Genomic DNA, 27,645 nt, shown 5'->3' with positions numbered 1-27,645 from the left:
AGTCAGAAGTGAAGCTATGGTTCAAGGGGTAGAATATGTTTAAGGAGTAGAGCTAAAAAGCTAAGCACAAATGGGAAGCCCAAATTCAAAGTCCAGTGCTGGAATAAATTAACAAATGATGGAACAAATAAAATCATGAAGTTAAAATAGCAAAGCCAAGGAAATACTAGAGGTGAATACAATCAACTTACGATGATCAATGACTTGTTAGACTTAAAGGACACCCATTTATATGTACGTTGTCACATGGGCTAAAAATGGATGAAATCGTAAGATTTCTAAGAGGACTCTGACTAATTCAAAGTCAGGAGTAGAAATATTTGACAGTGTTGGAATCCAACCCAGAGATCCACCCATGCTAGGCAAGAGCTCTGTAACTGACCTGCACTCTCAGCTTGAACAGATTTTAATACACATTCTTTCAATGTGTAACAACGAAACACATAAACACATATATTATACTATACTCCACAAAACATACAACTACATGTCCATTAGAAATAAAGCAGATAACATAGATCAAAGCTAAGATCTAAACAACATGATTCATAAACTTGACCTTCAAACAAAGCATCTAAACCCTGCAAAATGTATTTTTCTTTTATCTTTTTTCTTTTTAGTCAATTGTGGGACTTGAACTCAGGGCCTGCACACTGTCCCTGAGCTTTTTCACTCAAGGCTAGCACTCCACCACATTGACACACAGTCCTTGAGATAGATAAGAGTCTCAAGGACTTCTCTGCCCAGGCTGGCTTTGAACTGTGATGCTTAGATTGCAGCCTCCTGAGCAGCTAGGATTACAGGTGTGAGCCACTGACAACTGGCAGAATGTATTTTTCTTACACACATATGTAAAACTGTTCACAGCTAACCATATGTAGAAACATTAAGCAAGTCTTTTTAAAATTTAGACAACTAAACCTAAGAACAAGTACTTTGATTATCATGTAGTCATGCTAGAAATAAGTCACAAAAATATACTTTTTTTAAAAAAAATGTAATTTGGGGCTGGGAAGGTGGCTCAGTGGTAGAGTGTTTGCCTCGAACGCATGAGGCCCTGGGTTCGATTCCTCAGCACTACATAAGCAGAAAAAGCCGGAAGTGGCGTTGTCACTCCAGTGGTAGAGCGCTCGCCTTGAGCTGAAGAGCTGAGGGACAGCGCCTAGTCCCAGAGTTCAGGCCCCATGACCGGAAAAAAAAAAAAAAAAGTAATTTGATGTTTCATGTATTTGAAAATTTTAAGAATAAACCACTTTTCAATACCAAGTGGATCCAAGAAGGAAACAGAAGAGCAATAGGAAATGTTTTTGAACATGATTACAAAGAAAGCACTGTGTACCAAAACTTGAGTACTAAATTTAAAACAACACTTAGCAGGAAATGAATTTTAGTTTTAATCCACATGTCAGAAGCAACAACCAAAACTTAATATTCGTGTCATCTGTCTTGAAAAAGTTTTTTTTTAATAGTATACCTTTAATAAGGCCTCTAAGTTTAAAGGAAAAAATATTTTTTAAAAAAGGGAAGAAAACAGGCACTGGTGACTTAGCCTGTAATCCTAGCCACTCACGAGGCTGAGATCTGAGGACTGTGGTTCAAAGCCAGCCCAGGAAGGAAAGTCCATGAGATTCTTGTCTCCAATAGATTACCAAAAAAGCTGAAAGTACAGCTGTGGCTCATGTGGTAAAGCACTAACCTTGAGCAAAGAAGCTCAGGAACAGCACCCAGGCCCTGAGTTCAAGCCCTAGGACTGGTAAAAAAAAAAAAAAGAGGGAAGAAGCCAGATGCCAGTGGCTCACACCTATAATCCTAGCTACCCAAGAGGCTAAGAGCTAAGATGATGGTCCAAAGCCAGCCCAGGTAGAAACCTCCAAGAGACTTATTATCAGCAAAAAGCAAAAAGGGAAGTTGTGGCTCAGGTGGTAGAGGGCCAACCTTGAGTGAAAAAGTTGAGCATGAATATAAAGCCCGGGGAAATAATAATAAATAAATAAATAACTACTAATGAAGGCTAACATCTTTAATGTGTTTTAAAAGGCAATATAATGATTTGGCCACACAAACATCTCCCATCTAATGATTTCCTGCTCTCCAGTCCCAGCCATCCTGGGCCCACAGCAGCCTCTGCTAAGGGACACTAAGTTCTTGACCTTGAATGTTAGCATGAATTAACTTTAGGTAAAAGGTTTTGTCTCCTCTTGTCTTGCTTCGTTTTCTTTAATATTCTTCATAGACTAAGAACCTCTGATAAATAAAATGTACATCACTAATATTAAAATAATAAAGGCCTCTTAGGTGAAGTGCTCATTTTTCCTGCCTGACCAGCAGGACTTACAAAAAAAAAAAAGATTATTTCCAAGTTTGACCATCAGACTAATTTCAGACAGAATACATAGCATGGCGCAGAGGGCCAAGGCAGACTGCATATCCTTGTCACCTGTTTATTTCCTAATTACAACATGAGTTGAAGAGGAGCTGTGACTCAAATGGTAGAGCACTAGCCTTGAGCACAAAAGTTCAGGGACAGCGCCCAAGCACTGAGTACAAACCTAGGACTGGCACTAATAATAATAATAAGAAGAAGAAGAATATGAGTTTAAAGACATAAAGATAACAGGACTGAGAACAACTCTTCATAAAAGAACATTAAGTAGTCACCAAGAGAATGGAAGGTCATCCTCAATGGAAGGTCACCCTCTCTTTATCTGGGTTTAAGACAGGAAATGTCCCACCGCCAGTACCAGCACTCCATCCCCCAGGGGAGCACAGCAAACTCCCAAGGGATTAAGTTCCTAGGCTCCCAGAGGGAACAAAATGGATAGGTTTATAAGGCCACAAGGAAATCAAAAATTTAAATACTGAAAGAATGGAACCCACAAATTTGACCAAACCTGTAAGTCAAAAACCAAAATAAAACCAACAGAGTAGGGAGCTCCAGCCCCTCCTCCTTGCACATGTCCTGAGAACAGGGACACAGAATGGGGGTGTCAGCATCTGCCCACCCCCACTGAGACGGTAAGCAGATGAAAATTCCCACAATGGGAAGGCACAGCACTCTAGGAGGCAGGGCTCCTGGAGAAGGAAGTCCTGGGAATTGCCTACCATCCCTGTGTTTGGGGCAGACCCAGGTTACATCTCTGTTTTTTAAATAATAAGCACTACTTTTCTTGACCACATTTTGGGCCATCAGCCCCCTCAGAACCATTATCTGTAATGATTAGGAGGTCCTAGACATAAGGCCACAAGTGTTCCCCCAGCTCAGAAGGTATAACAAGCTAAGCACCAGCTTTGTGGGTCTTCGCTCCTATTTCCTTTTTCTTCTTTTCTGTAGCTTCCTACTTTATACTGTTTCACTTAAAATTAGTCTTTGCTAAACGTCTCCCCTGCGAGATACCTTGAAATGTTCTTCATTGTGAATCTCCCTTCGCTGTGATTCACATGGAAGCTGAGAGGCTTTACTGACAGGATTACAGGAGTACTACCCAAGTCCAGCTCCTTTCTTCCTCTTCCTCCTCCTTCTCCTCTTCTTCCTCCTCCTCTTCCTCCTTTTTCTCCTCCTTCCTCTTCCTCCTTTTTTCTTCTTCCTCTTTTCCTAGTTCTGTCCATCAGCCAAGTAAGTGATCCTCCAATCTTGTCTTTTCTGTCTCACTTAAGCCCCTTCACATTTGTTCACAAGTGTGGCAGTGGCTGGATCCTCACACTTGCCTGAGGCTGGGCCTCCTCAGTCCCTTCTGACTCCAAACAGAGCTCTGGACCTGAGGAGCTTAGATCATTAGAAGACACCATTCTAGCAATCTCCAAGTTCAAATAGCTCTGTAGTTAGTTGGTGCTAGAATGTGTCTTAACACCAACTGGAGCACAGCAAAACCTATCCCAACATATTTTACAAGGCTAGGTTAACTTGAATAAAACTCAGCAAGATGCCACCTTAATTAACCACATGATCAGAGCTAACAGCAATAATCTGTGTTGACACCAGACTGTGATATCCTGGTAACACTTGATATTCTATTGAAGGGACAGCCCCCCTCCCACCATGTGACAGGCCCACCCCACCCCCCCACTCCAGAACCACAATCAACTATAAGGAGACAGCACACAAACCCAACTGAGTGACACTCTTCAAACTCCTGAGTAATATTTATTTTTAAAAGTTTATAGTTGTAAAGGACAAGGACTGAAAAACAATTACAGAAGAGGAGACATGACAGCTACTGTGACACAGTCTGGACTCCAGGCAGCCACAGAGAGTGGATCTCAGTGGGAAAATGGTGGGCTGGAATATCCTGCCATGAGCTGATCACATTGTACCAGTGTCAGCTGCTTTCCTTTTTTCTTCTTTTTCCTTCATTTTCTTTCCTTTCCTTTTCCCTCCTTCTCTCCCATTTCATTTCTTTCTTCCTTTGTCTCTTTTCTTTTTTTATTGTGAAGATACCGTACAGAGGGGTTACAATTACATAATGAGTACATTTCTTTTTTTTTTTTTTTTGGTCGGCCGTGGGTCTTGAACTCTAGGCCTAGGCGCTGTCCCTCAGCTCTTCAGCTCAAGGCGAGCCCTCTACCACTTGAGCTACAGCGCCACTTCTGGTTTTCTGGTGGTTTTTATTGGAGATAGGAATCTCACGGTCTCTCCTGCCCAGGCTGGCTTTGAACTGCGATCCTCAGATCTCAGCCTCCTGAGTAGCTAGGATTACAGGCGTGAGCCACCAGCGCCCGGCATGAGTACATTTCTTATGAAGCATTGTTGCCTCCTCCTTTTTTTCCCCTTCTCATCTTCCCCACTCCCCTTTCCCCCTTCCCCGCTACCTCTCTCCCCCTCCCCAGCCAAAGTTGTAAAGTTCGTTTTTCAACATAACGTCTTGTACATCTCATTGTTGCGATGGGTCCACCTGTCTCCCTATTTAAACAATTTGTTTTTTCCCTTCCCCTCCACAAAATATACCAACATCAAATACAGTGAAAACAGGGGTTATACCATGGGGGAGGGGCATACAAAGCCACAAAGAAATCATCTTCATTCATGTTTTAGTGGTACTGGAGTAAGCAAGAATGCCACCGCTTTCCCACTGCAGCCATATCACCAGTTCCAATGTTAATTCTTAATTTTGACCAATGTTCTTATAGTTGTTTCAAACAGAACAACAACAAAGTTGCTTTTTAATAAATGGAGTATATTTAAAAGGAGCAAAACCAATTGACATATTTAAGTCATTTAAAAGTACTCACAGTATGAGACAAAAAAGGCCAGGCAAAGCAAGAGGCCTACATGAGATACAGGAAGAATATCTCCTATATACACAGAACTCCTTCATATCAACAAGAAAAATAATAATAAAGATAGCTTGGTAGAAGAAAGTTTATTCAAAACCTTCAACCACCAGGCACTGGTGACTCATGCCTGTAATCCTACTCAGGAGGCTGAGATCCAGAGGATAGCAGTTTGAAGCCAGCTTAGGGAAAAAAATCTGCAAGACTCCATCTCCAAAATAACCCACAAAAAGCAGGGCTGAAAGTATGGCTCAAGTGGTAGAGCACCCGCTGTGAGCAAGCAAGCCAAGTGCATACTGAGGCTTGAGTTCAAATCCCTGTACTGGCAAAAAGAAAGAAAAAATGGAAGCAAGAAAGAAAAAAACTAAAGAGGGAAATAAAATAACAGATGGAAGCATAGCTCGTTTACCTCATGTTCATTGCTGTGTGGTATTCCATTATATGACTATATTGAACTTCCCTTTTTTTCCTGTTTTGTGGTACTGGGGTTTGAATCACTTAAATAAGAACTTCCTGGATGAAATGCCTGGGAGAAGGGACCACCCATGCCAGCCTGTCCAGCACACTCTTGCATGCACAGACTCTGAGTCCCAATGAGGGAAGGAGATTTCCCCAGCGTTGGAAGGACAGCTCTTTTTCATGCACCCAGCTACCTAGCACACCTAGCTCTGCACACCAGCTGGCTGTGCCAGGAACGAGGCCTGCCCTGCAAGTGAAGCAGCCAAGAGCTGGTCCTGGCAGCCTGGGCCTCAAACAGATGGGAGACGATGAGCATCTGAATCTGAGAAGTAACTGGAGGCCGCCGTGGTGCAGGGCATTCCCAATGGTGCACATCAAGGAATTGATGAGGTGGTGACACATCAACAGGTCCCTGCAGAAGTGACAGGCAGGAGAGTAAAGAGAATGTAGATGGCCATGTTTTCTATGCAGAGGGCTACAGGACCTGGGACCAGAGACACCGTGAGCAGAGAAAAAGGGGCTGCGACAGGGATAACGGTATAGAGCTGAAAATGAACATGGCTGGTTAGAGGGACAAAGGCTTAAAGACACCCTGGGTTGCTAGAAGCAGGCACTTAGGGTAAGGCTAAGCCACCATTACAACCATTACCACCACTACCACTATCACATCACTACTGTTAGGTTTTAAAGAAGAGGTTGCTGTGTAAGAACCACACTATGCACGTGGTATTCAGGTAAGGAGTAGGTTTATTCATCGTTCCTGCTGGCACCAGGCCACATTGGCACTCCACGAGGCTGGGAAAAGACCTGGGAAAAAGAGCGTCTGGCCTGAGCTAGGCCTTATCTAGGGTAGGGGTGGGGAAAGGTGTGGCCACATCGAATCCTGATTTGACCTCTTCCAGGTGTGCCAGTTGCCTAGGTAATGCAGGTATTAGGCGGAGACTTTGCTGTGAGGAGGGGGAGTCTGCTTGCCATCCAGGAGCAGACCTTACAACTACCACAATCATCACCATCATCACCACCACCATCAGCACCACCACTACCACCATCACCACCACCACCACCACCATCACCATCACCATCGTTACCATCAGTGTTCACTGCAGCTCCTTCCTGAGAAGGATGAAGCCTATATCCCCAGAGACTCAGCTAACATCTCATTGGCTACCAGATATGCAATTGTCAGAAGCTTTTCCATACACCAGTAACAAAGGGGTTGAGGGAGAAATCTGGGCAATAGTCCCATTTACAATAGCCTGGGAGTGAGAAACAAGGTTGGAAGTGGTGCCAGAGATACAGCAGCTGGGTGAGCAGTGACCCCTCAAATCTTGCTAACTTCTTCCCAACACCCTTTGGCCCAGGAAAGGCCATACTATAGGCAAAATGAATATGAAAACTCCACAGGCTGCCACCCACAGGGGCACCAACTTAAATACACGACCCTGGACTAGGGAAACAAGGCATGGGGAAGGTATGTGGTTCTGTGCTCGATCCACTGGAGAACAAAACATCTCCCTTAAGATTTGTTCAGGTGACTAAGTGAACATACAAATGAACTGTGACACACACCAGGCAACAGTGTCAGAGACATTGTGAGTCCTAGGGGAGGCCACCACTTGATCCTAGAATCAAGGGGCAGGACCTGTTTTGTGTCAGAAAGTTGAGAATTGAGCAAACAGGTGAGAAAAACATAGGTCTACTTGGACCCAAGTCTCCAGCCTCTCTCATTGTTCCTGCAGTTTTGATCTGGACTAATGGCTGGATGTGACCCAGAGGCGGGAACTGCCTGGAGACAGAGGAGCTGCTCTTCCTGTGTAAATAGCTGGCCAGCAGGGGCACAGGTGTGGCTGCAGGTGAACAGCAGGGGAGAAGAGGTGAGAAACTGGGTGTTGAAATGGTGTTGAGCTGAGCAGGAGCTCCCTCCAAGGAAGCCCATCCCAGGAAGGCTTCTCTTCTCTTCAGAACACACCCAGGCCCTTTTTCTGGAAGTCCATTAGTCACTAACAATCGTCAACAAACCAGACACTAACCCCCCAAGGAGCCCAGAGTCCCAGGCATGGAACGGTCAATGCCACAGGTGCCACCTTTCCCCATCCACTTGACCCAGTACCCTCACCACACCTCAGAACACCACCTGTCCGAAAGCAACCATGCCAGTGCCACCCCTGCGTCTTCTGGACCAACTCCTCTTCCTGGCACACAGAACCATGCTCCTGGGTTGTCCAGGCACACGCTCTCCCTCCTGCCCAGCCCCCTCAGCTGGCTTCTTCCATGTCCTGTGAACCTCAACACCATACCCCCCTGCTTTTCATCAACCCCAACAGCAGGGTGGCCTCATTCTGGGGATGCCCACAGGGAAGCTCCTCAGCCCCCTGGCACTCTGCCCCCCATAGTGTGGTCTCTGGTGACTCTCTGGCCAGCCTGAAGGCCCCCATGGCTGGCTCCCAGAGGGGCTCAGTGACAATGTGAGGGTGAAGTCATTTGCAAGGTTATTAGCAGCACAGCATCTCCCAGCCCTGAATAGGCAACTCTGGGAGGCTTTCCCAGCCCAGCCACCTCTGAGGGAGGGAAAGTTACTCTGGAGAAAGATCCCCAGCCTTTAGACTGATGAGCAGTCCTGGAACTTGACCTCCAATATCACTTGTCTGTAGGAGTGGGGCCTTTCTGCTCTGAGTCTCGTGATGATCGATGCCCCTGGCAATATCTGGAGGTAGCGCTTGCTATCAGAGGCCTAAGGACTGAGACCAGGGCCAGAGGGGAGGGAGGGAAAAGGAGGGAAGAAGGGGCAGGCTGGAAGTAATGAGGGGGGGGTGTCTGCCAGGCAAGGCAAGTATGGGGGCCCCAGGAATCATTAAATATAATTAAGTCAACAGGGTTTTGTGAAGCAGAGAGATGTTCACATTTCCTGTCATCCTGATGGCTGTATACAATTTCACAACAGTACCATTGAAGATAGGAAAAATACCTTTCCACTTTCCCACCGAACAGTTTATGTCCAGAACCACAAACCGCAGACCAATAAAAGCCTGAAAGAATTAACTAGAATGTCACAAAATTAAGATTTATCCCATCTCCAATTCCTCCTGACACAATTACCAGGGAGAGGGAATGTTCCTTGAAGTCAAGTAAAAAATAAAATATTGCAACATAATTCTCACGTCAGTACCACAGATTTACCCAACAGAAAGGACAGTAATAGGGATATATATCCTTTGAAAGTTACAGTGTCATCACTTTTTGCAGTCTGAGGCTTGTCCCTAAACCAGGGTAGCCGCCTGGTGCGTACGCGCCCCCTAGGAGTTGGGCTTAGAACAACCTCCTATTTCTCAATCTGCAAGCCATGAGAGGCAGGCAGGGCTCTTTTGTTCATTAGGAAGAGAACCAAGAGCAAAGACTTATTTTTATCCTTTCCAAAAAAGCATTCCTTCAGGGTGTCCCCGTCTACTGGCCAGATGATAACGCTGCATTGTGATCAGAAAGGCTCCATGTATAACATTGTACTAAATACAAGGGCAGGTCTGGGACTTCAAGAATCATTTTTTGATACAGAATACAGCTCTAATTTCAGAGTCAAGGTCTCTGTGGTTATTTAGGGAACAAATGTAACCCTGAGGGATTTATTTTGTTTCCTTTAATTTTCCAATGAAATCAGAGACCCTATTCTTAGACTGAATATACCAGAGAAATCTGGCATAGTTTACAGTAAACAGGGTTCAGTCTGCCTGCAGCCTGAGCTCTGTGGGAGGGGGGGAATACCCTAATAAGAAAAAAAAAAGGCACTGTGCTTCACTAGGCCAGGAAGGACAAGGCCTCCACACTTTGAGTCTTCTGCTCTCTCTCCAGCTTGCTCTCCCACTGCCCCACTCTCCCTCCCCCCCCCCTCTTTTTCTCTCTCTCCACTTCCGACCAAATCAACCCACATTAGGCCATCTTTAACTGAAGGGTAAAAGGCAAGAAATAGAAGTTGTGAAACCTTTAGGGACTCTGTGCTCAGTACATTGAAATCTCTGAGTCTGATGTCAAAGGACAATTTGGGTTTTGCACAGGTGCAGAGAAATTGGCCAACCTGGCATTCACGTCTGAGTTCTGGGCACGTCTGTATTCTGTATGATAATGCTTCGGGCCTTGCCAACTCTCTCTTGTTAAGCCTTTGTAAGGGCCCAAGTGTTAACATTATTATTGTTTGTTACAAGTTTTAAAAAGGGAGAATTAAATCGGTGTTCCAGTTCTAAAAGGAGGATATATATTAATAAAGGGTGATAAATAGTTGGAGGGAGAAGAGACAGACAAAATCCAGAGAACTATATGAATGATAACTTCACTGGGAGCTGTGTTGTGGAGGGGCGGGGCAGGCGGTGCTACATTACTATTCCGAGGCAAACTGCATAGGTCTCCAAGATAACTCTCCACCTTCTATGTAAGGTGAATACCGACAGAGGAAGTCTTCGCTCTCGGTCGCGATATCCACGTTGCACAAGAGCCACGACATATCCCAATCCAAACCTAGTCCATTCGCGTCCTCTGGTGGTCACCGAGGGAAGGACCACGGGGTCCTGAGGATCTCAAGGGCGCGATTGCGCCCAGGGTTTAAACCGTGCCGCAAAGTGTTCAGAGTTGCACAGATCGGCCATCCATCTCCACTTGAACGCCCCGCTGAGAATTCAGTACAGGGCTCCAACAAGGCCTTCCAAAAAAGTAACTGTGAAGATGGCCGGCTGTCAGGAGGATTTGGTTCTTACCCATGCTTCCGCAAAAAGGCTCACTTTGGTCCTTCTGATTCTTTTGTGGCTGACATAAACTCTATCTGAAAACGTGATTCGAATACCTTCAAATCTTCCAAAAGTGTCCTAGGGACGAGTTCCCTGCTAACCCGGATCAGGCGATGAAACCCCGCACGTGCTCGGTGAAGCAAGCAGGGGAAAGGCGAACGCCGCCTCGCGCGCCCCGCTCCGGCCCGGGTTCCGCGGGTGCGGGTGCCACCCGCAGCGCCACAGCCCCCGAGACTCCAAGGTAAACCAGGAATTCTCATTCAGAAACGTCCCCACTACGTGCCCTCCGGGGGGCTGCAATCCAGAAAGCTTTGCAAATTACATACGAATGCAAGCCTGGCGCCCGACGGTTCACTCGGACGCGCCGGCCCGCCTGGGCGGGGGAAGGGCGGCCGCGTCCGAGAGACCAGGGGCGCCGAGCTGGCTAGAAGTGAGCAGGAAAACCAGAGCCATCTAGATGAGACACCGGGGTGTCAAAGTAACCTGGGGGCGACGGTGCGGAGGGGAGTGGCCCCAGGAGCCGGACGGGCACCGGGAGAGCAGGTGCCCCGGCGAGCCGCGTGGCGCGCGCCCCCGCGTCCGGCGCCCGCTTCCCTGGCGAGGCGCCGGCCCCCGTGGCCGTGCCTGCGCCTCCCCCCCCTCCCGCGCGCCGTTCCGGGGCGTGTCCTCGACCATCCCGGCTTCTATATAGCGGTCGGCGCGCCGGTGGCTTCCCAGATGCGAGCTGGGCAGCTGCGCGCCGAGCACCGGTAGTTGCGCTCCCGATCCCGCAATCTCGCACCGCGTGCTGCGACCCGGTAACCGCTTACTCCAGGTGGCTCCTGCGTCGGGCGCCATGCATCGGGCGCGCCCCGCGCTCTGGGCAGCTCTGCTTACCGCCCTAGCCCTGCTCCGCGGGCCGCCGGTGGCGCGCGCCGGCGCGGGCGCGGTGGGCGCGGGCCCCGTCGTGCGCTGCGAGCCCTGCGACGCGAACGCGCTGGCCCAGTGCGCGCCTCCCCCCGCCGCGCCCGCGTGCGCCGAGCTGGTGCGCGAGCCGGGGTGCGGTTGCTGCCTGACATGCGCGCTGCGCGAGGGCCAGCCGTGCGGTGTCTACACCGAACGCTGCAGCTCGGGGCTCAGCTGCCAGGCGCCACCGGGCGAGCCGCGCCCGCTGCAGGCGCTGCTGGACGGCCGCGGGTTCTGCGTCAACGCCAGCGCCGCCGGCCGCCTGCACGCCTACCTGCTGCCCTCCGCCCCAGGTGAGCCGCGCGCGACGGCCGGGCACGGGGGCGGGGCGGCGCCCGAGAAGGCCAACGGACCCGGCCTGGAGGGCGACAGCCGGTGGACAGGCAAAGGGTTCTGTGGCGGGGCATCGTCCTCGCCCAGCGCTGGGGCGCCCAGCTCTGGAACCAGGGTTCCATTCTCCCCAGCGCGTTTGGAGGGCCGCGCGTCGGTCCCCAAGGCAGGGTCGGGGTGGGACCCGGGATGGGGGTGCCGTTCGCACCCGGAGAGGTGGGTCCTCATCGGAAGATGCGCTGTTTTTCTTGCGGAGGGGGAAAATCCTCGCATTTTGCATAGTTTGCAAAGCAAGGCCACGTCCTGTGAGCCCAGACGCGAATGAGGTGGGATTTGGGCATTCGATCGTTTTGCGGCTGGAAAAACCTGAGGTTTAAAAAGTACTTCTCAAGATCTCCAGGGGCTGCGCACCCCAGCCCCCGCCCCGGCCCCGCACACCCCGCGCCCCATGGGACGCCGAAACGCCCAGGGGTTCGTCGGCCACTGCCACTGTAGACAGTGGGTTTTAGTGAACCAGAAGAGCTGGAACCTGCCCAGGAGTCTCCCTCTTAACTCCACCGTGGAAGGGATGAGGTACAGTAGTCCCCCCCCCCGCCCCCCAAGAAAAAAAGGGAAAATGCAAACGTTTGGCAAAGTTCCCTCTCTCTCTCCTGGCTCGGGTACTGCCAGTCACGGCAATAGCTCGCTGTTCCTTTTTTTAAAAAAAATTTTTTTAAGAGACTTGGCTACTGACTGTGCAAGTTTCAAGCATTCTCAAGTCAGTTTGGCTCAGTTCTGTGAGGAGAGTTCTGGCCTGCGCAGGTGAAAGCTGGAGGCTTCTCCCACGAGTGCGCGTCCCCAGCGAGCTGGGCAGATGGCGGTGCCCCGTCCACGCCAGCCATGACGGTGCGGCCCCGTCACAGTTTACGCGACTGAGTTGCACTCGTGGGTCAAGCTAGCTGTGCTCGGCAGTGCTGGCTTTACTCGAGAAGCCCCGCGTTCGGGGAAAGGCAAGGCTCCGATTGTTCTCTGGCTTTTCTCTGGGAGTGAAGTCGTGTGGCGCGCTGTGGCTTCCAGTTGCACCGGGGAGATCTTCAAAAAGTGGTCTTAGAAGCACTTACTTAGAAGGTTGCCATTTTTAGTAAGGTTTTAATAATCCTGTCAGTCACTGCAAGGCTCTCCAGTGTAAATATGGCCTGGGAACTTACAAATGATCAAATCCATGGGGTTGAGATGTAATTCTAGTACCAATCCTCGGTTGCTGAAATAAAACTCCCTCTGTGTCCCACTAGCCAGCACTATGAGGAAGAAAAGGAAAACTTAGGGGAAGGGGGGAGTGAAGAAATGACTCGGGATTCTTGAAAAAGAAATGCAAATACGCTTATTTACATATTCTCAGCTTCGGGTCTGCTGGCCCCTCCAGTGCTACCTTGAAAGGGGGAGGGGCGGAACCAAGAATAAAGCTAACTGAAACCAAGCTGGTTCATTGGATGGGAATTTGGCTCCCCTGAAGCACAAAACGCCTTTGGGAACTTTGCGGGTGAGGGGGGCTGAGCCCTTGAGAAGGAGAGCTTCCCCTTCCCCACCGCCCCACCCCCTCCCAATTTCCAGTGGTGAGGTGCGTCCAGGTGAGAGCAATTTGCAGCCTCTAGGAGCTTTCTGGGAGTCAGGCATTTGCTGGCTCTCAGTCAAGAGCCAGAAGCTTTGGCGACTTTCCCATTCGGTGGGCAGGATGCCACGCCAGGAGTGGCTGTGAAGGCAAGAGAGAGTTCACCTGGAGCCCAGCATTTCACACCCAGTCAGATGAAGGAGGCATGGGCAACCTCTCTGAGGGGAGATAGTACAGTCCTTCCTGCAGGCTGAAGCTGGACAGTACAGGGAGCTTGGGCACTGGACACAAGCAGACATGCTGGCCTTGAGACCACCTGGACAGTTGAGTTGTGAACCCCTCCAGGAGACAGATCAATTGATACTAAAACAGAGGGCACCAGCCCGCAAAGTGCTGGCCACGTGGTATAGAGGACAGTGCTGGCCCAACTCCAAGATTAGACTGTTAAGAGACCTGATTTGTGCTGGCACCTTCCACCACCCCAGTACTTTTTGGGTGAGAAATGTAATTTTTTCCAAATCCCTAGGGTGGCCACTGTCCCCCCTCCCACCCCCAAGGGGGACCGGATGCAATTGGTGTGACCTGGCAAATTTCTAGCCAATTCTTCAACAGCCTGCTGTAACAGCCTTCTGTGGCACACTTCTGCCACCTGCTGGTTACAGGTGGCACTGCTGCCTTTGCCTCTGCTTTAAGGGGCATTTGATAAACATTTGCTTCCTCTAATTGTGTGTGTGTGTGCCTGTACCGGGCCTTGAACTCAGGGCCTGGACTCTGTCCCTTCGCTTTTCCCTTCAAGGCTGGTACTGTACTACTTGAGCCACGGTTCTACTTCCAGTGATTCATTGGCATCTCAGTGACTTTTTGCCCAGGCTGACTTCAAACCATGATCAGCCTCCTAAAGTAGCTAGGATTACACAGGTACAAGCCACTGGTGTCTGGCTACAAGTTGGCTTTTAAACCAACTGTCTTCCTCAGACTGCTGACTAATGAGACACAGGTAAAGCAACAGTGGAACAACAAGTAGTACTAGAGAATAATGATAAAGGTTTTTTTTTTCACTTAGTTGGAATTGCTAATAGCATTGCCACAAGTTCAAGGTCAGTAGTAGTCACCCATACATCTCCTGTGCTTTTCTAGGAAATGTTAGTGAGTCGGAGGAAGACCGAGGCACCGGGAGCGTGGAGAGCCATGCCCCACCCAACACACATCGGGTGCCTGACTCCAAGTTCCATTCCATCCACGCAAAGCTGGACACCATCAAGAAAGGTCATGCGAAGGACAGCCAACGCTACAAAGTCGACTATGAGTCCCAGAGCACGGACACCCAGAACTTCTCCTCGGAGTCCAAACGGGAGACAGAATATGTGAGAACTCTTCCTCTTCCTTTTAAAGCTGGGTGTCAGTGGCTCACATTTGTAATCCTAACTCTTCAAGAGACTGAGATCTGAGGGTTGAGGTTCAAAGCCAGCCTGAGCAGAAAAGTTTGTGAGACTCTTATTTCCAACTAAGGAGCCAAAAGCTGTGAGTAGAGGTGTGGCTCAAGTGGTAAGAGTGCTAACTTTGAGCAAAAAAGCTAAGGGACAGTGTCTAGGCCCTGAGTTCAAATCGCAGTATTGATAGCAGTGACGGGTACCCTCCTGTGGCTTTCTTGGTAGCTCAGGCAGAAGGTATGGGAAAAATATGATCCCAGAGCATTGTAAGATTTATCTTTGTTAAGCAATAACCGTGTCTCCTGGTTCTGCTGCCTGCTGATGTACAGGGTCCCTGCCGTAGAGAGATGGAAGACACCCTGAATCACCTGAAGTTCCTCAATGTACTGAGTCCCAGGGGTGTGCACATCCCCAACTGCGACAAAAAAGGATTTTATAAGAAGAAGCAGGTATGTACTGCTCAGGTGTTTTCTTCCTCTTGCTGTGACTCAAAAGGAGAAATTCAGCCTAGCCTTGACCACCAGCCCCTGGTCCAAGGTGTGTCCAAATCAGTGCTCTTTCTCTGTCCCTCAGTGCCGCCCCTCCAAAGGCAGAAAGCGGGGCTTCTGCTGGTGCGTGGACAAGTATGGGCAGCCTCTCCCAGGCTTCGACAGCAAGGGCACGGATGATGTGCACTGCCTCGGCATGCAGAGCCAGTAAACCCCACTGCATCAGGTAAGCTGGAGGTGAGGAAAAGCACTCTGGCCTGGCTGCCCTCCTCCGGGGGGGCGGGGTGACAGAGGGTCACTCAGGGCTGAGCATGGCCACTGGCTCCTCCCCAGGGTCACCAACCCAGGAGATACAGCCAGACCCAAAGAGGAAGGTGAGAGGTGAAAGAGATTCATCCTTCAGACAGCATCCCACCCCTACCCAATCCAACCAAACCAGCTCAGAGAAAGAGTCTTGTACCATGGAGTGTCCAGGAAGTGACACTGGATTCTGAAGGACTTGAGCCACAGACCTTTTTATACCTATGCCCTGTGCGAGTTCTTCAAAATAAAGCTGGACCCACAGAAAGTCCTAATATTCATCTCAGTGCCCTGGGGAGACTGGTCATCCTCAAGAACTGCTGCAGACCAGATTTCTCAAATAAAAGATGCAGCCTATGCTATGAATAGTGGGCTCATTTGTAGTTAATATTAGTTTAAGAAAGTTTGTGAAAAACAAAATGCAAAACAAATTCTAAACCATCATTTTTTAAAATGCTGTCATCTTCAATATTCCATTTTTCTTTTAAGAAATGAGAGAGTTATTGGAGAAGAAAGCATAACTTTCTTTCATCTTCTCAAGATAAAATTAATAAGTAAGGAAGTTTTAATAGCTGGATACTGGTGGCTTATACCTGTAATCTGAAGATCAAGGTTTGAAACCAGCCTAGCAGGAAAGTCTGTGAGATTTTTACATCCAATTAACCACACAAAACTATTAAGTGGAGCTGTGGCTCAAGTGGTAGAGAGTCTTAAGTAAAAAAGCTAAGGGACAGCACCCAGGCCCTGAGTTCAAGCCCCCATACTGGCACAAAAATTATTCATAGTTCTTTGGTTTTTCCTTGCAGGTTGGAAAAACTGTACCCCACTCTCCTGGGACATCAAGTCCTTTTGTTTGTAGGGAGTGAGTACTTACTTTAATGTTTCTTCTCTTTTTTTTTTTTAGTTAAATTGGATCTCCAATACGCCTTACTTTGCACAAAAGACTGCCATGGACAGAACAGCACCTGGCTACATCCTCAACTTATATTTCTTTTTGTGATGAACTGGTTTTTTGTTTGTTTTTTTTTTAAGAAAACCAAAGTTTAGACAGAGATTTTTGAAATGTCTATTGTTCCTTTAAATGGTAAACTTGAGCATCTTTCCACTTTTCAGTAGTCAGAAAAGAAAATTAATTTCTCTGTTGCTTTCTGTAAAAATAACTGATACTCCTGCCCAAAGCAGTGGACTTGATCCCCTTCTAGAATACTCTCCACATCTGCCCACTGGAACAGCTGACCTTCTGCCTTCCTCACTTCAGTGGCTATTGTAGAAGACACCTCCTCGCTGCCCTCCACGCTGCTCAGGCCTCATGGAGAACAGGAAAGTCAGAAACTCCAGTCACCTGGACATCTCTACCATACACGAGACCCCTGGTCCTCCTGGTACTATCTTTGATTCCAAGGCCTGGACCCCTGGGCGACAAAGCTTCTTCATTATCTGCAAGTGACTTGATCTGCTTGGAAAATACTGGAGAGATTGAGGTGGAATCTTAACTGACCAAGAAAGTTCTATAAAACTGTCCAAAGAGGTTCTAGCACATTCTGGGAAACTTGTAAATGCAGATCTTTCTGATCTCCCTCCGTCAGGCAGCTTTTCAAGGATGGAGCCCAGTGGAAGGCCCAGCGTGGCCTTGGCTGTGGTCCAGCAGGGCATGGGGGAGGCTGGGAGTGTACCCCACACCTCACAGGCCTCACCAGTAATGGAGTAATTGCTCTGGAGACAACAACAACAACAAAATGTTTTCTAATTTAACTCCTAGTTTGGGGTTGAGGATAATAAGCTATTTAAAGGCAAAAGTTTATTTTCACCCCTCATCTTTATTCTTCTTGACCTAACAAAACAATGGTGTTTAATGTTATCTAAACAGGAAAGATGAACAGCTTGTTGAGAGAGCCTCATAGGGACACTGGGAACACATAGAGAATAACTTGTGTTTGTTGAACTTGGAGTCCAACTTATACTTTATAATTCACACATATATGCAGAGAGAGAGATATGTTCTCAATGGTTAACATTGTATACAGCATAGCCCAACTATAATAGGATCCATACTAGATAATCCTAGATAGTGTTATAGATACTAGAAGGTGTAACCATGGCCATGACCAGGAGAGGACACTCAGTCCAGGCTGGGCTTTTCTCTCCCCAAGGCCAAACCCACGGCAGTGTTGGGTGTATGGTGATTGTCCTGCCCTACACTGCAGAGAGCTCTCCTTAAGAACAAAAAGAGGTCTCAAGACAGTATGCCTACCTATTACGAGCTTTCCTTTATTTTTTTAATTTTTGGGGGGGAAAGTATTTTTGAAAAGTTTTGTCTTGCAATGTATTTATAAAAGTAAATAAAGTTTTTACCATTAAAATAATAATTTCCTTTTTCTCCTTGTTAATGACCCCTCTGGGTCTTATGTTACTAAAGAAATAACTGAGAGGGTAGAATATTCTAGTGGTAGAAGAAAGCATCCTAAATGCAAAGTTTTTCCTCCTTTTATCTGGAGCAAAATCCACAACAAGATGGTTGTGGCCTTCATGGCACCAGTAGCGGTGGCAGGGTGCCCCTGGAGGAGCAGGCTGGCTATGGAAATTGGGGCTGGGCTGTGGGCCATGTCTCCCTGACAGGACTCTGTCCGTTGGGTCCTGTTGGGTCCTCTGTCCTCAGAGCAGACTCCCCCAGACACAGGGCTACATAGGACAGATGCTTCATGTCCTTTTGCCACTGTGGGGAGGAGGGAAGCTGATAAATGCACGGAGAAAAGAACCCCGGGAGACACTGGACAGGGTTCCAGGCTTCAGTCCATTGTAGAGCTATCCTAGACAATGCACAAAGCCCATGACTGGGGATTCCCAGGGTTAACCACAGATCCTACTTGGAGCCGCATTTGATGCATTGATGCGCATGTGAAATGGCTCCGGAGTCCCAACAGTTGAACATGATGAGTCATGAATGAGTTCTGCTCATGTCTACAGGTCCAATGAGAACTTGGCTGGTCCTTAAGTGCCACTGAAGATGTGAGCTGTGGTAGAAGGCCATCAATCTCATGATCCTACTTCTTCCATGCCTACTGGGTTTGCCTGCCTCAGAGCCATAGCTCCAATATGCTTCCTGCTTGGGCATCTGCTGGAAGCCTGTATCAAACTAAATGTAGAGGAAAAAGGAATTTACACATTTTCTTGCCTCCCTGGGGCATCTCATCCTCTGGTCCTGAGACTTACACCATCTGATTCCCAATTCTCAGATCTTTGGCTCAAACTGAATCACAATATTGTCAGCCTCACCGAGTCTCCAGCTTGCAGATGCGCAAGCTGCCATCAGCGATCAGATTTCAAAGCCTCTGTAAATGGTGAGTCAGTTCTCCAAAAGACGTTGACAGTGCTACAGGTGGGAAACACATAATTGATGGGTAGATACATTCAGATATGCAATGCTAAATGATTAATAGATGATAAAGAGCCAAAGAAAAGTGATTGCAGGACAGACGGCTGATAGATAATACAGACAGAGAGAAGGGCACTGGCCCAGCATAGGTTCAATCCCAGTCACCTGTCTAGTGGCAGCAGGCTGCTTGCACGGCTGCCTTCACTGCGGACCTCCCTGGACGTGGGTTTCCCTTCTTTGCATCTCATGCTTCTATAACACTCACTGTCCACAGCAGGCCACTCAGACAGCCTCATCCACCCTCTGAAGCCCACGGGACATGGGTTCCATCTAGGAAGGGCAGCAAGGTCCATACCAATGGCATTCTTGCTCCTCTTCCCCTCATCTTGAAGCAGCTGGCTGACACAACAGTGGGCTGGCCCTTGAAGTCACAATCACACCCTCACTTTGTATTGGCATGCTAATGTGAATGCTAAGGGCAGGGCCAGCTCTGAATCATGCTCAGTATAGGACGCTGTTTCTCCAGGACCCAAGGGCTCCAAAAATCAAGGGGTGGAAGGAACTGCGTTGGTACACCACCTCCTGACCCCCCAACTCTATGCTCTGATAGCCTAGAGGTCTTAGTTCAATGACTGCAGAGGAAGACACCACAAGGATCCCACAGGATCTCAAGTGAGGGGCAACTCAGGGGCCAGTCATCAGGCAAAGGGAGTGTCTGTGCTAGCTTTGGAAACCGACCCAGACAAGCAAAGAGAAATTGGGCTGCTAGCTCATGACCCAGGTAAGGAAAACAAGTCTGTAACACATGTTGCTTGGGATGACCATGCCCCTGACTGAAGTCAGAAAGAAACCACAACAACCAAATCCAGGCAGAGACAGAGAACACAGGGTGCAGGGCAGATTAAACACACACACAGAGACAAAGACCCATTAAGCTACTTGCTCAGCACAAAGGGAGCGCAAATCAGACAGAGGAAGGAGCAGATCATAAGTATGTTCCATATCACCGTGAGGAGCTATAGCCCATTAGGAACAAAACAAGCTCTGGGGCTGTGTGAGCAGCTGTTCCTTGGTTTGTTCTGATGGAGATAGATAGATAGATGGATAGATAGATAGATTTCACTTGTGTTGACTATACCATAATAGTCAGGTGAGGAGATATTAATATCAAGGATATGAGAAAACATTACTCAAGGATTTTGCTTTTTCTTGTGGGAGGGGATTTTTGCATTTTTGCTTGTACACAGGATGGTTGTATTATGCTGAGAATTATGATATCTATCTGGATATTTGGTAGGAGTTAAGAAAATGTATATGAATGCCAAGTTGGAAAAGGGCATTTAGAATGATGAATCTTTTTTGGTCGGTTGTGGGTCTTGAACTCAGGGCCTGGATGCTATCCCTGAGCTTTTTATTTTTGCTCAAGGCTAGCGCTCTACCACTTTGAACCTCAGCTCCACTTCTGGGTTTTTGGTGCTTAGTTGGAGATCCAGGCTGGCTTGGAACCCGGATCCTCAGAGGTCAGGCTCCTGAGTAGCTAGGTTCAGGCTCCAGCCACCAGCAAATAATTTTATGTGCCAACTGGCTGGGCCATGCAGGCCCAGAGATTTTGTTCAAGCATTGCTCTGGATGTGTCTGGAGGGAGCTCACCTGCACCAGCTCCCAGCTGAGGGCTCAGTTTAGGCCAGTCCCAAACTGTGAGTGATTTGCCTTGCTGAAGGGGAAGCAACAGGGGGTCCTTACTTTTGGCTTTGGAGGGGGGAGGGTCCTACTTTAAATGAGGATTCTAAACCCTGAGCACACTTGGAGGGAGGAGTGGGGCTCTGCAGAGAGAGTAGCAACCACAGCAGGGGTAGGAGTGAACCCAAGATGGTAGCTGAGGCCCCCCCCCCCCCGGGAGAGCCAGGTGGCACTGGGGCATGAGTAAGCAGAGGTTAGGGCTTCCCAGGGGGTGGACTAGGGTGAAAAGGTGATGGCTTTCCCTGCAGGACCTCAGGACTGGGTGGAGGGCACGTGCAGGAAGGCTCACTGGGAATGAATGAGACACCTGGGAGAGACTGGAAATGAGACCAGGAGTAGGCAATGCAGCCTGGGCCAAGGGAAAAAGCAGAGAAGACGGCTGGGGCCTGGGCTCAGCCATGGGAGCCAGAATGAGAAGAATGAGGGAGGGAGGGAGACCTGAGGAGTATGGGGCAGAGAGGGAGGGAAGGGAGGGAAGGGAAGGAACAAAACTACCCCCATTAAGGAGCCAGCCAGGGATAGAGGTGCGTGCCTGTAGTCCCAGTCACTCCATAGGCAGAAACTGGGAGGATTTGTGGACATCCCAACTCAAGTAACAAGCCCCACCCACACAGGGGTAGAGCCAGAGGATCACTGTCAGAGGCTGTTCCCCAAACAAAAAGCATGAGACCTGCCAGGCTCATAATCCTAATTATTTTGGATATAATCCTAATTACCCAGGAGGCTAAGATCTAAGGATTATGATTAGAAGCTACCTCAGGCAAGATAGCCTGGGAGACTCTATCTCCAATTAACTACCTACAAAAAAAAAAATGAGACTTTATCTGAAAAATAACTAGGGCAAAAAAAGCTGAGGGCATGGTTCATGTAGTAGAGTACCTACCTAGCCAGGGCCAAGCCCTGAGTTCAGAACAAACCCCACCCAAAATATCCACAAAAACAAGGGTAAAATAGGGGACAAAGCCAAGTGCCCCGGGAGGAAGGGACAAGCTGAGAGTGCTAACAACCAGAAGTCCAGTCTAGCCCAGCAGAAAAGAGGCCCAACTCCACGGGCAATAAAAGACTAGCACCAGACGCAGCCCGATCCTATCATGAACCACCAAAGCACCAAGTGTTTCTCAGTAGATGAGCACAAAAGATGAAGGCTGTTCCAAAATAATACCAACAGTCAATAAAAGTGTTTCCACATGGATCATTTATTCCAGATAGCTTTCCATCAGATGTATATGTATGTGTGTGTGCATGAGTTGAACAGTGTCCAATGCACATTTCCCCCCATAGCAACATCACCACCTCTAGCTTCCTTTACACATCGACATCTTCACTTGCTTACTTGCCCTGCAAATGCCCATCAGTGATGTGAGATGGACATGGCAAATCACTCTTAAGTGCAGGTTAACTATGCTCCTTTAAAAGCCACTCGGAAAAATCATTGCCTTCTATTTGCTTCTGCATTTTCTAGACAGAGCCACGTGTGCTCTTTAAAAAGAAAAAGACAAAAACAGAAGCCTGTACTTTGGAAAAGCTAGAATACAACTTTGTACACATAAAGCAATGAGAGGTGTTTTGTAATATATAAATTAATACCGGTACAAGTTACTGTGTAGAAAAATAAATTTATAGTGAATAAATATGAGCCAGCTTTATATAACAAGCAATATATGGAGTATAAAAAGTACTTCCTATATATATATATTTATATACATACATAGACACATACAAAAATGTGAATGTGTGGTTCCAGAGTATAAATACACTATATACTTAAATACTTTGCCCGAGTGAACACAGACAGCATCTCTTTTCAGTGTTGTAAATGAAAGTACTGTTGACAATCAGGGTCCCCTCTGAGCTCCTGCGATCCAGGGAGCCTCCTCCCGCTCCAAGGGTAGACGCACCAGCACAGCCCTGCCTCCCCATCCAGGGAGGACTCACACTGCCAAGACAGGGCCAAAGTCAGGGTCAGCAGATTAGGAGCTGAGAGTGGAGACATAGCTCCGCCCAGCCCTTCCCTGAATGTCTCAGGACCCTACCCGTCCCTCCTGCACACACCCCTGCACTCCCACACTCTCCTGCTGAGAATAACCACCAAGCCACCTGTCAGCTTGGTGGTGCTGAGGAAGGAAGATCCCCGCCCCTGCAGCAACCAGTCCCCATAGGGAGTTTTGCTCCTTTTCTCTAGGTATGACAGGTGAGGAATTGGTACCCTAAGGGTCCAGAAACCTGTGAATGCCTCTCCCCCAAGGCTCACTAAATAGATCTCATTTAGTAAGAACATTTTCTGTGTGTATTTGGGGCAGGACATTCTGTATCATGAAAGACCATGGTATTGCAGGGGCATGGGGAAGCAGTGGCTAGCTCCATAAAAACACCCACTAGCAAGGCCACCTACCTGTTTGCTGTGATAAAATCCATGCTTGTTGCAGTTGGGTAGGTAAAATTTGTAGATTTCTTCTCCTGCCTTCTGTTGTTGGGCTAATCTCTCCAGCACTCTGTAGAGCTCTCGTTGGCAGGGCTTCAGGAAAAACAAATTGGTATTAGTATGAATACAAGAGAAAGTGACTTTGCATCTTAGACAATGAATTAAGAAGAGTTTCTTATTCGTTTTTTGTTTGTTTGTGTGTTTGTTTTTGTGCCAGTACTGCAGCTTGAACTCTGGGTCTTGCACTGACACTTGGCTTTTGTTTGTTTCTCTACTCCAGCTCTTAGCTGGTAAGTGGAGAAAGAGTCCCATGGACTTTTCTGCGCAGGCTGGCTTTGTATTATGATCCTCAGAACTCAGCCTCCTGAGTAGCTATGATTACAGACGTGAGCCACCAGTGCCTAGCTTGAGAATTCATGAGAAGGGATGGGCTAGGAGCAGCACCCACCATGTGGCCATGGGGTCCTAAAACCATGTGCTGGTCCTATAATATGCCTTCCAGAGACAGGAGCTCGTTTTCTCACTTGTAAGAGAGGGAGTTGGTCTCTCTTGAGCTGTTAGGCTAAAGGATTGCAACACTATCTTCTCCCTCACTGAACAGTTTCTAAACATCTGTACCCAGCAAGAGCCTGGCCAATACTACAAAGCTCTTCCTGCCTGCTGTTACCTGCTGGGTTAGTTCAAACTCCTGGTCGAAAGGAAAGGAGGCATACTCCACTGGCTGTGGAACCTCACACTGTTCTTAGGTCTGCTTAGGACTGCTTTTCCAGGGTCCCACAGTACTGGAGCTTGTTTAATAAGACTAGTGACAGTATAGATTCAGGACTGGACTCCCTTGCCATAAAAAACCATATCATTGGGGAAAGTTGAGAAATGTAACCACAGACTTCCAGATTTTTGAAAACTTTCCTTGCAGTCTACACAAGTCAAATCAGGTGTGGCATCTGTCTTAACAACTTGTGGGTAAAAACCAACATCCTCTATTTGTCATCCTTTCCACACAAATTCTGCAGTGTCCAAGAAAAAAAATGGCTTGTTCGTTCTTCTGCCAGTCCACTTTTCTGGAATTGATTTTTCTCTTTCCCACTCCCCTGCAAATCAACACTCCAAGTTTGGTTCTCTGGCGTCCTCAAGTGGTAGAATTAAAACTGACAGGACTAGGGGATATAGCTCTGTGGTAGAGTGCTTGCCTAGCAGATCCCAGGCCCTGGGTTCAATCTCCAGCACTGCAAATAATAAATTATAATAATAATTTTTTTAGGTTGTGAGAGTTAATTGGCCCAGGGTTTCAATTTTGGAAAACAAGAAATTCTGGAGAGCTAGGTACCCACAGTGGTTCATGCCTATAATTCTAAGGAGGCTGAAATATGAGGATCACAGTTCGAAGCTAGCCTGAGTAGGAAAGCCTGTGAGACTCTTATCTCCAATTAATCACAGAAAAAGCCAAAAGTAGAGCTGTGACTATAGCTTTGAGCAAAGAAGCTTAGGGTCAGAGGCCAGGCCTAGAGTTCAAGCCCCAGGATCAGCAAGAAAGCAAGTAAGCGAATGAGCCAGTGAGCTCGCATGAGAGAGAGAGAAAGAGAGAGAGAGAAAGAGAGAGAGAGAGAGAGAGAGAGAGAGAGGGGAGGGGGGAAGGAAAGGAAAGGAAGGAAGGAGGAAGGGAGGGAGGAACGAAGGAAGGAAACAAAGAAAAAAGAGGAAGAAAGAAGGACAGAGAAAGGAAAGAAAGAACAAAAGGAAAAAGAGAAAGAAGATTCTGAAGATGGTAGTGAGATAGCAACTCAATGATATAAAAATCTATACTTAAGATGCTTATGATACCAAATTTTATATTATAGATAATTTTATCATAATTTTTAAAGCGAGAACACAAAAAGATTTAGTGGGGTGTGGGGATTAGACCCTGTGCTCAAAAGATGCTTCAAAAGATGCTCTTGAGTGGTTGGTTGTCTAGTCTGACCCTGTCATTTAGACGTGAGCTGGGCTCCATGAAGCCACCTGTGTGAAGATCCCTGCAAAGCCTCACCTTCCATTTGTTGGCATCGGCCATGTCACGGGCCCTCATGCTCTTGTAGATGCTAATGGCGTTCCAGAGGATGGGCTGGTCCTCACCAGAAGTGGTCATCAGATGAAAGTTCTCCAGCAACTGCTCCTCAGTCATCTCTGTGCTCTTAGGGGCCTCATTCTCAGAGGCTACAGTGGTCTTGACCTCTACAAAGGTAGCACCAAAGATCCGTGGGTCTTCAGACGCATGTATCCCTATGTCCCACCCGTCATTTCTTTCTCTCAGTCAGGGTGGCACACAGGCTGACCAGGTTAATCCAGATGTCTGCCGATCATATGTCAAAACAGCAATGACCTAATGGCAAGGGTAACTCTACTGAGGAAAACAATGGGTTTCCGGGTGGTAAGGGCTCCCTGGGCTTCTAATGGACCAGGCAGAGGAGGGAGCAGCGTGAAGCCAGGAGCTTCTGCTGAAGCCAGGAGCAAGTTTGAAGAAGCCCCAAAGCTTGGGAACTACTCCTGAGCCTCATGATAAATGTTTTCTAGGGCTTTTCCCTCCATAAAAGAGGAGCTTTTTAAACACTCCAAGAACAAATGAGAGGGTTCAGTCAGAAGTGGGGTCCAGTTAGGCAGCAGTGGCTCACACCTGTAATCCCAGCTACTCAGGAAGCTGAGATCTGAGGGTCATGGTTCAAAGCTAGTCTGGGCAAGAAAGTCCATGAGACTTTTACTTCCATGTAGCTACCAAAAAGCTAGAAGTGGAGCTGTGGCTCACGTGGTAAAGTGGCAGTGCAAAAAATCTAAGGGACAATGCCCAGGCCCTGAGTTCAAGACCCAGAACCAACCGACGAACATGAGCACATGTGCACGGGGGCACACACACACACACACACACACACACACACAGAGTGGAGTCTAGACTGCAGCTCTCCTGACCCAGATCACTACTCATCTCTTCTGCCGCCCCCCCCACCGCCCCCTTTCCACACATTAAGTGACTTCTCTAACATCCAAGAGACAGATCACTAGACCCCTGTGACAGTGTCCAAGGATGCAGCAGAGAATCAGAAGAGCCCCTAAGCACCCCCCCAGGAAATCTACTTCTTTGTACCATTGAGTTGGCTCCAGTTCCCCACCCCTCCTGACAGGGTCAAGTGCTCCCTTACAGATTCCTTTCCGGACAGGAATCCCCCAGACTCCTCCCAAGGCCTAGGCATGGGCAGAACTAGCAGCCCAGATAGGAGATAAGAGGCATTTCCTACACTTCCAACTACAAACAAATCACTGCTAAATTCAGGAAAGAACTTGATTGTCAACTTCTCAGCGGGCAACCTACACATCAAACATTATTTATCTATGGGCATGAATAGAAGTGAAGTGTTCAGCCTAAACTTTCACATTATGTTCTGTAAATATCTGAGAAGCACATACGGCTGTCCACAGGATATATATTACAAAGAAAGTTCCAGGCCAAGGAGGGTGCCAGGGCAGGGCCAGCGGGGTGGCGGGTGCAGCCTGAGGGGGGGGGGCACCCCGCAGCTCTGGCTGCCTCGTGCCTTCACTCTCACTGCCTCATCTCGAGAGGTTTAAGGTCCAGCCTACCAAATGGGAGATCTTTCTCTCCTCCTCTTTCTGAGCACTGAACTGTGCGCCCTTGGACCACTCCATCTTTTGGGGTACCTTGCAAGATCAAGCAATGATGGGTACCCTCTCAGTGGCTTCAACTCCTGGTCCACTGCCCAGGGGCGTTTGTACGTGCCTCCGAGCCTCTGTGAGCTTTGGATATGCCCTGGGATCCGGGCCTGGGACGGGGGTAGGGAGAGAGGAGAGGTGGAGTACCTTGGTCCGTGCTGGCTCTGGAGGCGGCCCCGGCAGGCGTGTCGACAGACTCGGGCATGCACGCTCCCTGGCCGCGGGTCAGGGCGTGCAAAGGCCGCGACTCCCCCGGCAGCGCGCGGCAGCTCAGTCCCCGAGCACAGCGCGCCGTGGCCACTCCGCAGGCGGCGCCCAGCGTCAGGGCGCACATCGGGCAGCACCCGCAGCCGGCGGCCCGGGAGATCTCCGGGCATGAGGCGGGGACGGGTGCGCAGAGCGCAAGCTTCTCCGGGGTGCACGGGGCGCAGTGCCATGGCTGGATGGTACCCGTGGCCACGGCGGTCTGGGCGGCCAGCAGGAGCAGCAGCGCCCGCCAGGGGCCGGCGACGGGGACCGCGAGCATGGCGGGCATCGCGGGGAGGCGGCGGGCGGTGGACGACGCTTGGTGCTGTGGAGCGCGGTGCCCCGTTCTCCGGCTGAGGCTCTCGGGACTGTTGGCCCTTGGCGCTGAGTAGCGTCGCTAGGCAGGTGGCTCGGGCAGTGCACGATGCGGGCTGGGGGCAGCCCCGGCCTTATGAAGGGCTTTGGCCGCGCCACGTGGACTTGGAGATTAATGATTGTCAACTCTGGCATGCTGAGATCCCAGTGTTCAAAATAAGTTTGTTTGTGCTCGTGAGCTCTGCGCAATCCAGGGGCGGAAGAGGGTCCGATTTC

At 48.7% G+C, this 27,645-nt stretch overlaps 2 protein-coding genes across 2 annotated transcripts; one reads left to right on the top strand and one right to left on the bottom strand.

The window, feature by feature from the left end:
* The first annotated feature begins 11,211 nt into the window (after window positions 1–11,211).
* On the top strand, window positions 11,212–16,603 carry Igfbp3 (insulin like growth factor binding protein 3). The gene is made up of 5 exons (XM_042702401.1): window positions 11,212–11,734; window positions 14,497–14,723; window positions 15,119–15,238; window positions 15,363–15,503; window positions 16,482–16,603. Exons 1-4 carry the CDS (start codon window positions 11,332–11,334, stop codon window positions 15,486–15,488), a joined length of 876 nt encoding a protein of 291 aa, XP_042558335.1. The 5' UTR covers window positions 11,212–11,331; the 3' UTR covers window positions 15,489–15,503; window positions 16,482–16,603.
* A 5,302-nt stretch (window positions 16,604–21,905) lies between these two features.
* Igfbp1 (insulin like growth factor binding protein 1) lies at window positions 21,906–27,343 on the bottom strand. The gene is made up of 4 exons (XM_042702398.1): window positions 26,956–27,343; window positions 25,139–25,323; window positions 23,083–23,205; window positions 21,906–22,626 (listed from the first exon to the last, which is right to left on the bottom strand). The coding sequence occupies exons 1-4, from the start codon at window positions 27,341–27,343 to the stop codon at window positions 22,495–22,497; spliced, it is 828 nt and encodes a 275-aa protein (XP_042558332.1). The 3' UTR covers window positions 21,906–22,494.
* Window positions 27,344–27,645: the final 302 nt, after the last annotated feature.

The sequence above is a fragment of the Dipodomys spectabilis genome, unplaced genomic scaffold (genome assembly GCF_019054845.1).
Source record: "Dipodomys spectabilis isolate Male_0828 unplaced genomic scaffold, ASM1905484v1 ptg000322l, whole genome shotgun sequence".
In the NCBI taxonomy this organism is placed as follows: Eukaryota; Metazoa; Chordata; class Mammalia; order Rodentia; family Heteromyidae; genus Dipodomys; species Dipodomys spectabilis.
This window is presented reverse-complemented; position numbering and strand designations above follow the sequence as displayed.

Coding starts and splice junctions, on each gene's coding strand:
- Igfbp1 (XM_042702398.1), bottom strand. CDS start 27,343: ATGCCCGCCATGCTCGCGGTCCCCGTCGCCGGCCCCTGGCGGGCGCTG. Junction 23,206..25,138: donor CCGATGCCAACAAATGGAAG/GTGAGGCTTTGC, acceptor TTTTTCCTGAAG/CCCTGCCAACGAGAGCTCTA. Junction 22,627..23,082: donor GATTTTATCACAGCAAACAG/GTAGGTGGCCTT, acceptor CTGTCTTGGCAG/TGTGAGTCCTCCCTGGATGG.
- Igfbp3 (XM_042702401.1), top strand. CDS start 11,332: ATGCATCGGGCGCGCCCCGCGCTCTGGGCAGCTCTGCTTACCGCCCTA. Junction 11,735..14,496: donor CCTGCTGCCCTCCGCCCCAG/GTGAGCCGCGCG, acceptor GTGCTTTTCTAG/GAAATGTTAGTGAGTCGGAG. Junction 14,724..15,118: donor CCAAACGGGAGACAGAATAT/GTGAGAACTCTT, acceptor GCTGATGTACAG/GGTCCCTGCCGTAGAGAGAT.